Source organism: Clinocottus analis, unplaced genomic scaffold (assembly GCF_023055335.1).
Source record: "Clinocottus analis isolate CAN_PGR_092001 unplaced genomic scaffold, fCliAna1.0.p SCAF_24, whole genome shotgun sequence".
Taxonomy (NCBI): Eukaryota; Metazoa; Chordata; class Actinopteri; order Perciformes; family Cottidae; genus Clinocottus; species Clinocottus analis.
In genome coordinates, this window is record NW_027175976.1 from 2,590,497 (window position 1) to 2,603,743 (window position 13,247).

Consider the following 13,247-nt stretch of genomic DNA (forward strand, 5'->3'; position numbering starts at 1 on the left):
GCCAATTTGCCAAATACAAACAAATATTGGCTTTAAAATCAGGGATTGAGTTGTTGTAACAAGTCTGAGACCACGGCAACATATTACACAGAATTATTAGAATATTAGACTATTCAAAATGTAAACGTTTTTTCTGTATGTTTGAACATATGTGCGCACAGTGTTTGACCGTATATATCGTCATTTAAAAAACATAGGATTGATAAGATAAACTTGCTCTAGACTAAAGCTAGGGTCCCTCGTGGGAGTTAGAAACAATCCGTAGAATCTGTAGAGGAATTATTGCCAGCGAGTCGTCCCAAGAGAATACTTCCACTGTGACCTCTCCAACAATGCCTTTGTGTTCATGAAACCTGCATTCTGAATATGGTGATCCATCTGTAACTGTGATTAAGTGTACTGAAATGAGAACTGTGATCTACAGTACGTATCAAACATGGTAGCTGTAAGAGCCTTATATATAAATATATATGCACATAATTATAAATGATATATATGAATATACATTTGATTTCTAAACTTCCTGTTAAGCCTTTAATGCTTTCTTTATAGTTGTGTGTGAACCTCCTTTTTTCCATCACATTTAATCACAGAAATACGCTTGCAATAAATAGCGGTTCACTCCGGCGCCACTAGAAGGCAGTACAACATCAAAACAAATCGATGGAGCGCTGCTGCAACCTGAGCCCCGCGCTTAGCAACCACGTAGCTCCACATCGACAACGTAAAGTGGACATACAGTCGCAAACACACCGACTGTTATGATAAATATTTCACGTCACGTATTCCGTGCTTTATTTTTTTTTATCAGAACTAAATGACTACGGTATAAAAAGAAAGACGTATTTGAAATTGAAACTGCACTTTTAATACCTAATAAGTTCGCTTGGTTTGTAGTTTTTCTGTGCCAGTTGCTGCAGTGTATTATGTATCCGGTTCCCCTACCAAATTAAAAGTTCAATGGAAGCACCTAATGGAAGCAAGAAAACTAATTCAAGCACCTGTTAGACATAACGTATGTTTAACCAAACCATTTCTAACTCCAGAAAACAATTATTGTACGTTATACACCATCAGCAGTCACCACAAACCTGTGTGACTAATAATACAATATACCATTGAACATGGCATATTGAAGAATGAACTTGTTAAGAACTTGTTGCGATAATATTTTCATTATTGTCCTTTTGGGCGAGGCTCTTATTTTGAAATAAATCAAAACGCACTCTGACCGGAAGTTACTGTCGGTTAATGCGCGGTGTCAGTGTCGGCAACTTGACGCAATTACAACAACTCTGGAGACGGCGTCAGTGACAGTTGGTCCTTTCGTTGCACAGGTGAGAGGTCCTTACGGTTTTAATACACGTTAGCAGGCATTCATATTCATACTAGTTTCCTGGAATGAAACGTGTGTAGCCAAGCGGGGGGTCGGGAGGACGAGGCGTGTACTGTCACATGAGGTGGAGGAGAAAGGGAGAATAAATAAATAAATAAATAATAGAAATAGGGTTTTTTTGACAGCTAGCTTTGAGCTAACGTTAGCTTGGTCAGGTAAGGTCGACCGACCGAAGCAGTAAGTTAATGTTTACCGAGGATAACCGAGGGCGTTTTACAGCCGTCGTAGCACGGGCAACTCTGCTTTTAACTAGCTAATAGCACGCGACAAAAACGGACATTATTAATAAAACCGTGTAGTTCAAACCACCGTTGCTTCGGTGAGTCTTCGCTCGCGAGCCAGCGGGGCAGCTGAACGTGCACGGTGAAACCCGCGTTACTGGAAGTGTTTCGCCGCCGCTAGCAAGCGGACGCTATACTGCCCTCCGCCTCCGTGATAACGAACTAATTGCCGGTGTTGTTGTTGTCGTTGATAGCGCAAACCCCGCCGGGAATACCCGCTCTGGTTCTCCGAGAAGAGCCGAACCAAGTGGAAGTACGGGCCCGGCTGCTTCGAGGACCTATCTGAGGACCGCACAGCACCCCTCCGCCGTGGAATAATTCTCGGGACGGTTTGTGCCACAACACGCTTGACATCCACTTTGAACACGTCTCGAAGGAGGTTTTTTTTACACCTCGCCAGAGTTGGACAGCAGGCATGATGCTGAGAGCTGAAGGCCAGCAGCAGGGGTTCTGCTCATGACTGAAAACCATGAGGCAGCCAGGGAAGTGACCTCGGTGGACTCTGCAGGCTGAGGGTCCAAGGCCCACTATGGCATCCAAGGAGAGACTGTACGAGGTCTGGATGCTCTACTGCTCCAAGGTACTGTGTATTCCTGAACACACACACGCACACGAACACACACACACACACACACACACACACACACACACACACACACACACACAAACACACACAGTGTCTGTTTTAGTCTCCTGTGGAGCAGCCAAGGAAATGTCATTAGGTGAAGTAATGGACAGTGTGATGGCATTTCCTCCCTGGCAAAGAGGTCATCCATTCATGACATTTCTCTTTTGGAAAGTGTTGTGTTACATAATAGAATTAATTCAGCATATTTGCGGTGGCAGACTGGTCAGTGGTAAAGTAAAATCAACGTGGAATTCCGAAGCTTGTGCTGGGCAGATGTTTTTTAAACCAAAGTCACTGATTGCCATTATTTTGTGGCAACGTTTAGCATCTTTTTATACCCTGTGTTTTACTTTTTAGGATGGAAAAGCCTTCTGAAACGGCATATAAAACATTATACGACTCTAAAGCACTGCAGTCAAACCCGCACTTATGAAATTGCCTGCAGATCCTGAACGTTGAATAGTCGGGGACAAATTAGTCCCATGAACAAGCAATTAATTGACAGAGAGCTACTATAACTTTATGTCAGGTATTAGAACCAGTTTCTCTGTGGCTGTGGTGAGACGGGAACCATCATCACATTGGTGCTGAATAAATAATACAGAGAAATAACTCTAAGAAAATCCAACAAGCGGAGGTCTTCTCAGGCCTACGTGTCAGGAATGGTGTTGTAATGTGGTGGGCAGCACTGCAGTGACCGGTGCAGTGCTCGGAGCGTTCTGCTTTTGTTCGTACAGCGGATATGAATGAATGACACTCGGCAGAGACGGCACCCCTTGAGTCAGCTGTTGGCTAGATTTAATTCACTTGGCGATAAAGCATGCGCGCGTCCCGCCGCCCAATCAAAACGGCCCGCCTGAGCCGCTCCTCACGTGAGCCTGGCTGCAGTCACACACTTAACTTTCCCACTGTAATCCCTCACAACAACACTCACACACACACACAGCCCTCTCTGAAGTGTCCCATAAAAGCAAAGCTGTGTTTTTTCTTCTTCCTCCTCCTTGTTGCAAGTTTAGGACACGACATTGAATAATCCTCAACCTGAGAAGCAAAGTATAGAAGCTTGAACGCTGACACAAATAGAATATCTAATGCCAGCGGCGTGGGTGTTTGGGGTTCACAACAGAACACGCTGCTGCTGCTGCTGCTGCTGCTGCTGCTGTTGTTGCTGCTGCTGCTGCTGCACACACTCGTCACAGCCCTTTGTGAAAATGCCAGCAATTTGCTGCGAGCATACACATTGCATTTATTGCAGCAGGAGTGTGTATTTGCATTGACTGAGCATTACACTGCGAGGACGGGATCGTTTCTTTTCATCCTGGCCATGAGCCAATTGTCCACAGGGGCCAATATTGCTCTCTGCATGAGGCAAAGGAGACGCCCCGAGGGAGAGGAGCATTTCAATCTATATGTGTAGCAGCCTGTCTTTTTGAAATGTCAGGTTTGGCCAGCGGGGTGTCTCAGAACTATATATATGTGCACGTATGCATGTTAGGGTTGCTCTAGGAGATGCTGGCTGTGAGGGGAACCTGCAGTCACATGACCTTAATCAGATAAGGAATGCTGGTGTGGGGGACCCCCAACCCCCAACCCTCTCTCCCTTGTGTCCCACTGATGGGTTCATTGTTTCACAACAAACCTATGTCTTTACCTCTCTAGTCATACTCCATATGCATTAATGATTGATTACCAGTTATTTGCATTTTCATTCCAAATGCTACAAAATGATGTGCTCTGTGTGGGCTATTTAGGCATGAAAGAGTACAAGAGTAGCTATTTTAGTGGACTAGAAAAGTCTTTTATTGTCGCCCTCGCCATCTGTCTGTAATGATTGACAAAACAGTGGAGACGTCACGCTGCCCTCAGTGTCAGAGGTTAACACTTGCACTGTTCTCTCTGAGGACGGTTACGTCCGAAGTGTATTGTTGACAGGACAAGCTTCCACAATACAAGCAGCCGAGGGTCACATTCGGAGACGCACCAGCTGTCTTTTCTTATCTCGGTGTGTTATTAGTCATCACCCGGTGCTGAAAGTGAAAGGAGTGTCGTTTTTCGGGGGTGGGGGTGTTCTTATTGAACCAGATGTGATGCTGTCATTAAATGTTTTTTTTTTCTCGCATTTTGATAGATCACATTGTAACTGATTTCAAAGCCAACTGTGGCAGCTGTTCACATGATGATGTTTGGTGAGCAGCTGTGGCACCCACCGTCAGTGTTGAGGAGTGATGGAGTTGGTGTGTTGACTGCTGCTGCAACGGGAAAGTCTCAGTAACATTCCTCAAACTTCTTGCCACCATATTTTGTATTACAAACAGGATTAAACAGTGCATTCTTTAGGGACTATTGTCAAGTGTTGATATCTACTCTAGCTCCCTAAGCTTTCAAATGCATGCTCATTTGTTTCTCTACAAAGTGTTCCCTACAAAATAGAGGATTCTGTGTAGTAGAAGATGCAATCAGACTATTTAAATATTAAAGAAAACGGTTATTAATCTGCAGTTACTGCAGACTACAGCTTGCTCCTCAGAGTTGTCGAGGGCACAGCTGACGGCCGTTGCGTAACCAGCGATCCTCTTAGCTGCCTGCCATTGGTCTGTGCCAAAGTGTTGTCTCCGAGCACACCGAACCGCTGGTTGCCGCTGGAGCACTGCACCGCAGGGGCGATCCTCTCCCGCCTGTATATTACCCAGAAAGGCCTCGTCAGAGAAAGTGTAGAGCTTAGCAGCCTCCTGAATGCCGGCAGTTACTGTCTTAAAGCCTTTGTCTGCTGCAGAAAAGCCCTTTTTAATTCCCGACCACAGGGGGACATGCCTCAACGACCAGGGGCATCGTTATACCCTTCAGTGGCTTTAAAGCTGAGTCCGGTATCTTAATTTTAGAGCAGAGATCTTTACTCCCTTCTAATTGTCAACAAACTAGGGATTTCTGGGAAAGATTTACAGAACCGCCATCCTGTCTTATGTTCCCCCGGCCCATTTCGCCTGGTGAGTCACTTTTTCACTGAAAGTGGGAGAAAAGACAGTCATTTGCATAAACCCCTGCATTTATGGGAGTCAGAATAGCAATGGAATCGGAGGGAGAGATGTGAAAACAGGGGAAGAGAGAGAAATGAGGAGGGAGATGAACAGTTGGAGCTGGAGACGGATGGAGGAGGAGAAAGTGCTGTGGTTTCACATATTTGCTCAAGTAGATTACTCAGGTCTTTTCCCCCGGCTTTGCTGCCTGGTTGCTAGTTACGGTCTAATCTCTGTTGTCACACACACACGCATGCACACAATGCCTCACACAGTTAACACAAGCCCACACACTCAAGCTTTGGTTTATGTGCTGGCAGGCAAAGTTTGTTCCCTCGGGCGAGCTTTCTTCCTCGCCGGCGTTTACTGCATTCTGTGCTACTCTCTCGCTTCTCTTTTTTTTCTCCTTTTTAAATTTTTTTTCTTTTCTGTCTGCGCTATGAATATCTCTGTAATAACACTGATGTCACTGACACAGTGCATCAGACTTGTGGTTTCCAACCCTCCCACCAGCCGCTTAAAATACACCCTTTGGCAGTGACGTCACGGACCGGGGGAGTCGCCGCTGACTGATGGGGTGTGATGGGGTGCAGATGGAGAGCACCCATAGCGGGGAGGGGTCCTTTTTTTTTTAAACTTTGCGGTTTTTCAGTGACTCCATGCCACTTCCACCGAACCAGATCAGTCACAGCCAGCCCACACTGAGCGGGCAGCTGCCCGTCCAGCTGGCCGGCTGCGCCTGTCTGGACGGGATGGAGCACTCGCTGAGACTGCGTCGCATAACGGATAATAGATCAATCCATTAAGTGATCTAATTACTGACAAACATGAGTGCATTTCCTTGCTCATAAAACATTTGCGAGGTAATTTATTTAAAATGATATTTATCTGCTCCTGAGAACATTAAATTATTTCTCCACCTGTTCAGTATGAGTTCGACCTTTCTGTTATCGTCAGTCGCTGTGACTTATCCGACGCTGGGGGCTTGTTATTAGCTGGAAGGGTATGATGTCATGAGGCGGAGTCTGCTCAGCTGTCGCAGGTACACACACAGATCTCTCGTTCCATTCTCACGACAACGAGGGATCTCGATTTTTCTTCCAGAATGACGTGTTGTCGCCGGTGACCTTGTTAGCTTTCCAGAGGTCAGCTTAAACAGATCAGTGGAAATGTGGTATAGGGGCTTGGCAGACGGCCTAATATGATAACGTGTATATATATATATATATTTATATACACACACACACACACACACATACATAGGGAGAGACATGTGATCTTCTCATGGGAATTGTTTGCCTAGTTGGTTGTTAAGAGTCGGGACAAGATGACTGTTGTTGAGTTAGGATTCCTGCTGCTGCGTGTAGATCATTATATGTGTGTGTGGGTGTGTGTCAGGCCGGCGATGGAGGCCATGGATAAACAGAGCCATGTAGAGCAGGGTGTGTCCCTGACTGCCACAGTCCAAAACCCTCAATGGGCATCTGTGCTCCCAGAGCTGCTGCCTAAAAGAGGACATTCTTTCAGACACACACACACCCGCACACACACACCCGCACACACACACACACACACACACACACACACACACACACGTGCACGCACACAGTCATTCAGTCACTGCTGCTCGCGAGCTCACTTGAGATTGAGCTGCTACCATAAATCATCATCTAATTATCTGCCGGTACAGTGGACATAAATACAATACAGTATTTATTGCTTGAGTTTAAAGGACAGATTTCAACAGCAGGCTGAAATAAATGAGGTTTCTCTCTGTACTAAGGGTTTCATGCAGAGGAAGAAGCACACAGGCGACATGCCCGCACTCTCTCAACAGAACATTATTCACACGTGGCTGATTTCAGATTTCACATGTCTCTCCCACACATACACACACACACACACACACACATACACACAGGCCAGCGACGCAGGATTGGTCTCATGACCTCATAGGCATTGCAGAGAGCTGGCTTCCTGCTTCGCTCTGTCTGATTCCACACTGTGACACGCAGACAGAAGCAGTCAGCCTTTCAGGCCCCTCTCCCACTCGCTAGCCAGATGGCACCGCTACCCTGAGAAAATCCCAGTTTTTCCAGTTGTGCGTGTGTGGTGTTTTTTTTTTTCTTCTCTCCACTTTCAAGCTCTAATCTGCAAATGATTCCTTATTAAAGGCATAGCTCAACATGACCCACATCAAAAAGACAATCCCAGACACCATAGACCCGCTGCAGTTTGCGTATTGTCAGAATCGGTCCACTGACGATGCCGTTAACAATGTCATCTACACAACCCTCACGCACTTGGAGTGCAAGGACACCTATGCAAGACTGCTTTTCATAGATTTCACATCAGCATTCAATACAGTTATCCCACACAAACTCTCTGAAAAACTCCTCACTCTTGGTCTGACACCTGCTCTCTGCAACTAGGTGCTGAATGAATACTGGTGGGGCTTAGACAGCGTACAGACAAGCAAAATAAGCTTTTTATTGTATAGAATAACTGTCTGTTATCTGTGCATATGTCAGTAAAAACATCTTAGCTTCATAGGTAATTGTATGAAACGCTTGGGAAATTGTCCCAAGTGTTCATGTGTCCTGTTTGTCTGAAAATTGGCATCATGGGAGATTTTCAGGTGCGCACTGTTTCTGCAGCATCCAGCTGGGGATGGCTTCATTGCAGGAAATGAAGAAATACGTTAAACGTCCAATCACAAATGAGTCACGCAATAACCCCATAATAACACCAGCGCAATGTTGCTTAGTGTTCTCATTCTCCATCTGTGTCTTTGTCTCCCGGGGAAGCTCAATAGAAATTAGTTTTTCGGTTTCAAAGTCGCCTGCTCCTTCAAAAGAGACGTGACAAGTGTGGGGCGCAAACCTGAGCAGCAGCAGAAGAGCAGCGTTTAACATGACGCCGAGTGAAACGAGCAAACTCTCTACCACCAAATGCGCAACGTGCAGCCGGGTGCTAATCTGCCCCGATCACCTCTCCAGCCCTTCTTGACCCAGATTGGCTCACCCTCACCCTTCGAGACGGATCAAGGTCTTTATGACAGGATCTGCTGCTGGGAGGTGGGGGTGTTGTGAGCGAGTGATAGCTCCTGCATGATTAATTAATAATGCCTTCCAAACTGTATCGGGCTATCCACCCTCCACCCTACATGCCTGTGCATTGGCTAATGAGCACGCTGTATTTATTACGGGGTTGTAGTATTTTACAGCTTATTCTTTATTCTGATGATGTAACACGACTTATCTGATAAATACTTGCAGATGTACGTGTTGCTTTCCACCATGAAACTGTAAATATGTATTTACTGGTAAGCCTTCACACGTGTGTGGTACATTATTACCAGCTGTTATTTTGCGTTGGTCATAAAAACCGACAGCTCGCTACACCATTTTGCATTTTTTATTGAGGTATGAAAGAGCCTCGTCTCCCAGAGGTACGAAGCAACGGTGTGGGACTTTTTGGACTCTGAGCATGCGCCTTTATGGCGCCAGCTCTTGCTATTTAAGCAGTGTTGCCGCGTGGGCCCATGTGCTTGGTGTCTTGTGCTTGTTCTTCTGGGTTGAGGACGTTTATTCACCAGGAACTGATCCAGCAAGCTGAGACCCGCCCCCAGCCTTCCTCCTTGGCTCGCGTTGCCATCCCATCCCTCTCTGGGCTTTGTTCCTGGAATTTGGGAAATGCCGGTGAGCCGGCTGCTTGAAACCCCTCCTCAGAATGCAGCCAAACTCGTTTCCCCGCTCCGAACAGGTGCACGATTCAGCCTCCACGCCCCAAAAGAAGATAAGAGACAGACGCGCGCACCTGAGACATTCCTGCCATCACGTGTTTGTCACGCTTTGGTAGCTCGCTTCTTTTTAAACACGGTGCTCAGTATACGCTGCATCTTGTCTTTACTTGATCTATTACTGTCTATGCACATAATCAGAAACTGGTTTCCTTTTGTTCTCAAACAAAGACAAAATGATTGAAGTCCTTGGAACCATGAAAAACATTGCCTTGAGCATTTAAAGGGTGCGCCGGTAATAGAAACAGTTTGCTGTCTGTTGTTGTCTAGGAGTAGATTATGCACACACGCACACGCACGCGCACAAACTCAATCATATTGCAGACAGGGCCTGTCAGCTGCCTGTCATTTATGTATTTTAACCATGACAGCCTTTGTCAGCAAAGGCCACTTACTATGTTATCTCCTCTCTCCCTCCCTCCCCCTCTTCCATCACCTATTCTCTCTTTCCGTCGTTTCATTTCTCAGAGAGATCCGGACTACTTGAAGTTATGGCTGGAGATTTTCATCAGCTCCTACGAGCGATGCCTGGACGTGGACTTTGAAAAGCCGCCGTCGAGGTAATGTGTGGCACACTCGGTTGATTTTCATGTCACTAACATATTCCTACAGCTAATGGTTCTCAAAGTTATCACAAAAACTACCATTGGTGACGGTTCCTCTTCTGCTTATTCAAAACTAACTGGAAACAAAACCCACATATGACACCTCCTGGTGGGAAATCACCACCATCACATACACGGATTACTCTCACCTCCTGGTTGCATTTAACAATACACTGAAGCAGTTTCCTGCAGCAGGTCACTGCGAGTGCGTTCAGTACTATGTATGCGTCATCCACAACGCGAACCCACAACCGAAAGTTCAGTATTTCTGAAGTGTGCAGAAATAAGTTAGTTGGTGCGACATGTCACATTTTTATCACAGTTGGAGGGCCGTGTGCAGTGAGAGTGGAGGAGTATGGTGTGTGGAGCTTTTCATCAGTCTGTCTCTCGTCATTTCTTTTTTCTCCTCCTCCCTTGACTCAAAATCTCCCATCCTATCCTGCTTTTTCTCTGACTCCTTTCTTTCATCCTCCTCCCTACGCTCTCTTCTCTCTCTCCTTGCCTTTTCTCTGTCTCACCCCTTTCTTTCCTCTCCTTCCCTTTCTCTGCAGCTGCCACATCTGTCCTGCTTTTCCCACCAACTCTGTATCTCTGTCTCTCTCTCTCATGTATGCAGCGCAACACACAAGCTGTTTTTTCCCAAGGAAAGAATGCCTGAACTCTCTAGGTGTGTGTGTGTGTGATTGAGTGAATGCAGAACATGGTCTGCTCCTTCAAGCTACTCTTGTGTACGCTGCAGCGACACCTCCGTGATAAGACAAAGCTCCATCTGCACCAATGTTGACATTAACCTCCCACCCCCCTCCCCTTTGTGCTTTCTTATCTCATGGAGACTAACCTGCCTCCTTTGGGGTCTGTGTCTGCAGGCCAGAGGAGGTGCCCCCGGTGTTGACGCTCCTCCCCGACAACATCCTGCAGGTTTTGCGCCACCAGCTGCTGCAGTGCGTCCAGAAGGCCTCCGATGGCCTGGAGCCCGAGCAGCAGAACCTGGCTCTGCTGCTGCTCAAGTTCCTAATCATCATCTGCAGGTCTCGACCGTAAACATGCACAAAAACTGTTTAGCTACTTTACAGCAAGACAAGGAGAGATTTTGACATACGAATCCTGAGCTCGGCATAGATTTTGTTGTGAATAGACGGTATTCAGAATCCACCGATGAGCTAATGGGTACGATGGTTTGTTTCTAATAGGAACCTGTCCAACGTGGAGGAGATCGGAACGTGCTCCTACATCAATCACATCATCACAATGACAACGCTCTATATTCAGCAGGTGTGTGCCCCACGTGAGAGTGACATTCAGTTGAATTGCTCTAAATGAGACGTTGTAGTAGCAGGTGTGACTAAGGTGTGTGTCTGTGTGTGGTGGTGCAGCTGAAGAGCAAGACCAAAGAGAAGGAGATGGCGGACCAGAGCCAGGCGGAGGAGTTTGTCCGTCATGCGCTGGCGTTCTGCGAGAGCCTCTACGACCCGTACCGCAACTGGAGGCATCGAACCTGCGGGTAACGCCGTCCCACAGCTAGCTCGCCGTCGCTTCACGATACCGTAACAACCGTGACGCTAACGTGCACCGTGCAGGAAGTGTTTCTCATCCCGTGTATCTGTTTTTGCTCCACAGGGAGCAGATGGGTACTGTCGAGAGGAGCAGACAGAAGTACAAGGCAGCGCCGCTCACTGTGGAGTTTGTTCCTTTCTTTTACCGTAAGTCATGTGTTTTACAGTAAGATCAAGGCATACTCATCAACTGTAATTTTGCGTGGCTTATTTGCAAACATTTATTACAATGCTTGCTGTGTATGGTCCTCACTTTGAATCACCTGCTTCAATGGCCTCTTTGGGCGTGGATGAGGAAGCGATCTCCTATCATAAAAGTTTCCTCCTCTCCTCTCATTTCCTCTCCTCCACCATCTTTTTTTCTTAAGTGCTCTCACGCTGTCATTCTCTCCCTCAAGTGCCTCCTCTTCTTTCCTCTCTGGGTCCAGTTGAATCCCCTCTTTGTGCTCGCGTCCCGTTCGCCGGGCCGCTCAGATGAGCCGATAGCGAGCGCCGTCTGTCGAGCCACTTCAGCTCCACTGGCGGCCATTTTTAACAAATACTCCCTTTCTCTCCTTGCGTGGCTGCTGTGGTTTTGCAACAAAGATAACACCCGAGTCCTAACCTGACAGCCTGTGTGTGTGTGTGTGTGTTATGTCCATCAAATACAAATAAGTAGGAAGGCCGTTTCCATTTATATATGTTAAGCTCAATTAGATATACAATGAATGATAAAGTGATAGTAGAACGTTATAGCAAGACTGGAATAAAGGAAACAGACATCACGGAGCCGAGATGTCACATCTTTCCTCCCTAGTCGGACGTGTTGACAGATGAGTTAATGGATGATGGGGGACCACCATGGCCCAGAGGTTACTGGCATGATTGCCACATGCCAAGTGTGCGATTGTGCTTTCTGTGTTTGCTAACTGAGCTACTATCTTATCTGGTTTGCAGATTTAATTTAGTGTGCGTGTGCGCGTGTGCGCGTTTGCATGTGCGTGTGTGTACGGAAAGATAACGGTGTGTCTGTGTATACACTCGACAGTGTTTTGGTTATAGACAAAAATGAGGAACTTCAGCAGTTGGCTCTGAGCTACAGTTTCGCTTTGTGGTTTCGTTGTAATTGCAAAGTAGACCTTACGCCTACAGATCAAACTAATGGACAGTGTGTGTTTTGGTGTGTGTGTCCTGTTTTCTGTTGCAGAGTGCTTCCAGGAGAGTGAGCACCTAAAGGAGAGTCTAAAATGCTGCCTGTTGCACCTGTTTGGAGCAATCGTAGCTGGTGATCAGGTACGCCTCTGGATGACCTTCAAGGTCGCCACATGTTTTAACTATCAGGTCTCAGATGATTCCTCGCTGCCTCTTGCCGGCCATGGATGCGTTTGGAGCGACATGGCACCAACATATACATCTATTTCAATGACACCTGCTCACAAGCTTCCACTTTCTCACCTATAGTCGTATGGCAAATTAATTTATCAACGGTCAAAATGTCCCCTGTGAAATATACCAAATAAATAAATAGTAAAAATGAAGTCTAGTGTAACTGCCTTTGACTTTTCTCTCTGCTCTTCCTCCCCCTCCGGCAGAGGAACGCCCTGCTTGCCATCTCTCCAGCCACCATGGAGGTGTTGATGCGGGTGCTGGCCGACTGCTCCATGGGGAGCTGCTCCTCGGACGAGGGCGAGGACTGGGACAGCGAGGCCCCCGACCGAAAAGCGCTGCTGAACCTGGGCTGCCTGCGGGAGGTGGTGCAGCGCCTCCTGGCCTCGAGCTCCGACCAGCGGCAAGTGGAAATCGCCTCCGTGCTGGAAAACTACTTCAAGCTGCTCAATTCGGACCCGGCAGCCGTTGTTGCCTCCCAACAGCAGCAACAACAACAGCAACAACAACAACAGCTGCAGCAAGCCAAGGGCAGAGTGCCGACACTGGGCCGACACTGGGAGAGCCGATTTGTGGCGCTGCAAGTAAACATGCTAGGTACTT

At 46.9% G+C, this 13,247-nt stretch overlaps 1 protein-coding gene across 3 annotated transcripts in view; it reads left to right on the forward strand.

Moving 5' to 3' along the window:
• Positions 1-1,290: 1,290 nt before the first annotated feature.
• nbeal1 (neurobeachin-like 1) overlaps positions 1,291-13,247 on the forward strand; it is a 34,748-nt gene continuing 22,791 nt past the window's right edge. For all 3 annotated transcript variants that reach the window (XM_068590305.1, XM_068590306.1, XM_068590308.1), the window contains exons 1-9: positions 1,291-1,337; positions 1,872-2,257; positions 9,590-9,681; positions 10,593-10,754; positions 10,917-10,998; positions 11,100-11,227; positions 11,344-11,426; positions 12,466-12,551; positions 12,851-13,241. In XM_068590305.1, coding sequence (XP_068446406.1) covers positions 2,207-2,257; positions 9,590-9,681; positions 10,593-10,754; positions 10,917-10,998; positions 11,100-11,227; positions 11,344-11,426; positions 12,466-12,551; positions 12,851-13,241 — 1,075 coding nt within the window. In that variant the 5' untranslated portion in view covers positions 1,291-1,337; positions 1,872-2,206. The remainder of the gene's footprint in view (positions 1,338-1,871; positions 2,258-9,589; positions 9,682-10,592; positions 10,755-10,916; positions 10,999-11,099; positions 11,228-11,343; positions 11,427-12,465; positions 12,552-12,850; positions 13,242-13,247) is intronic.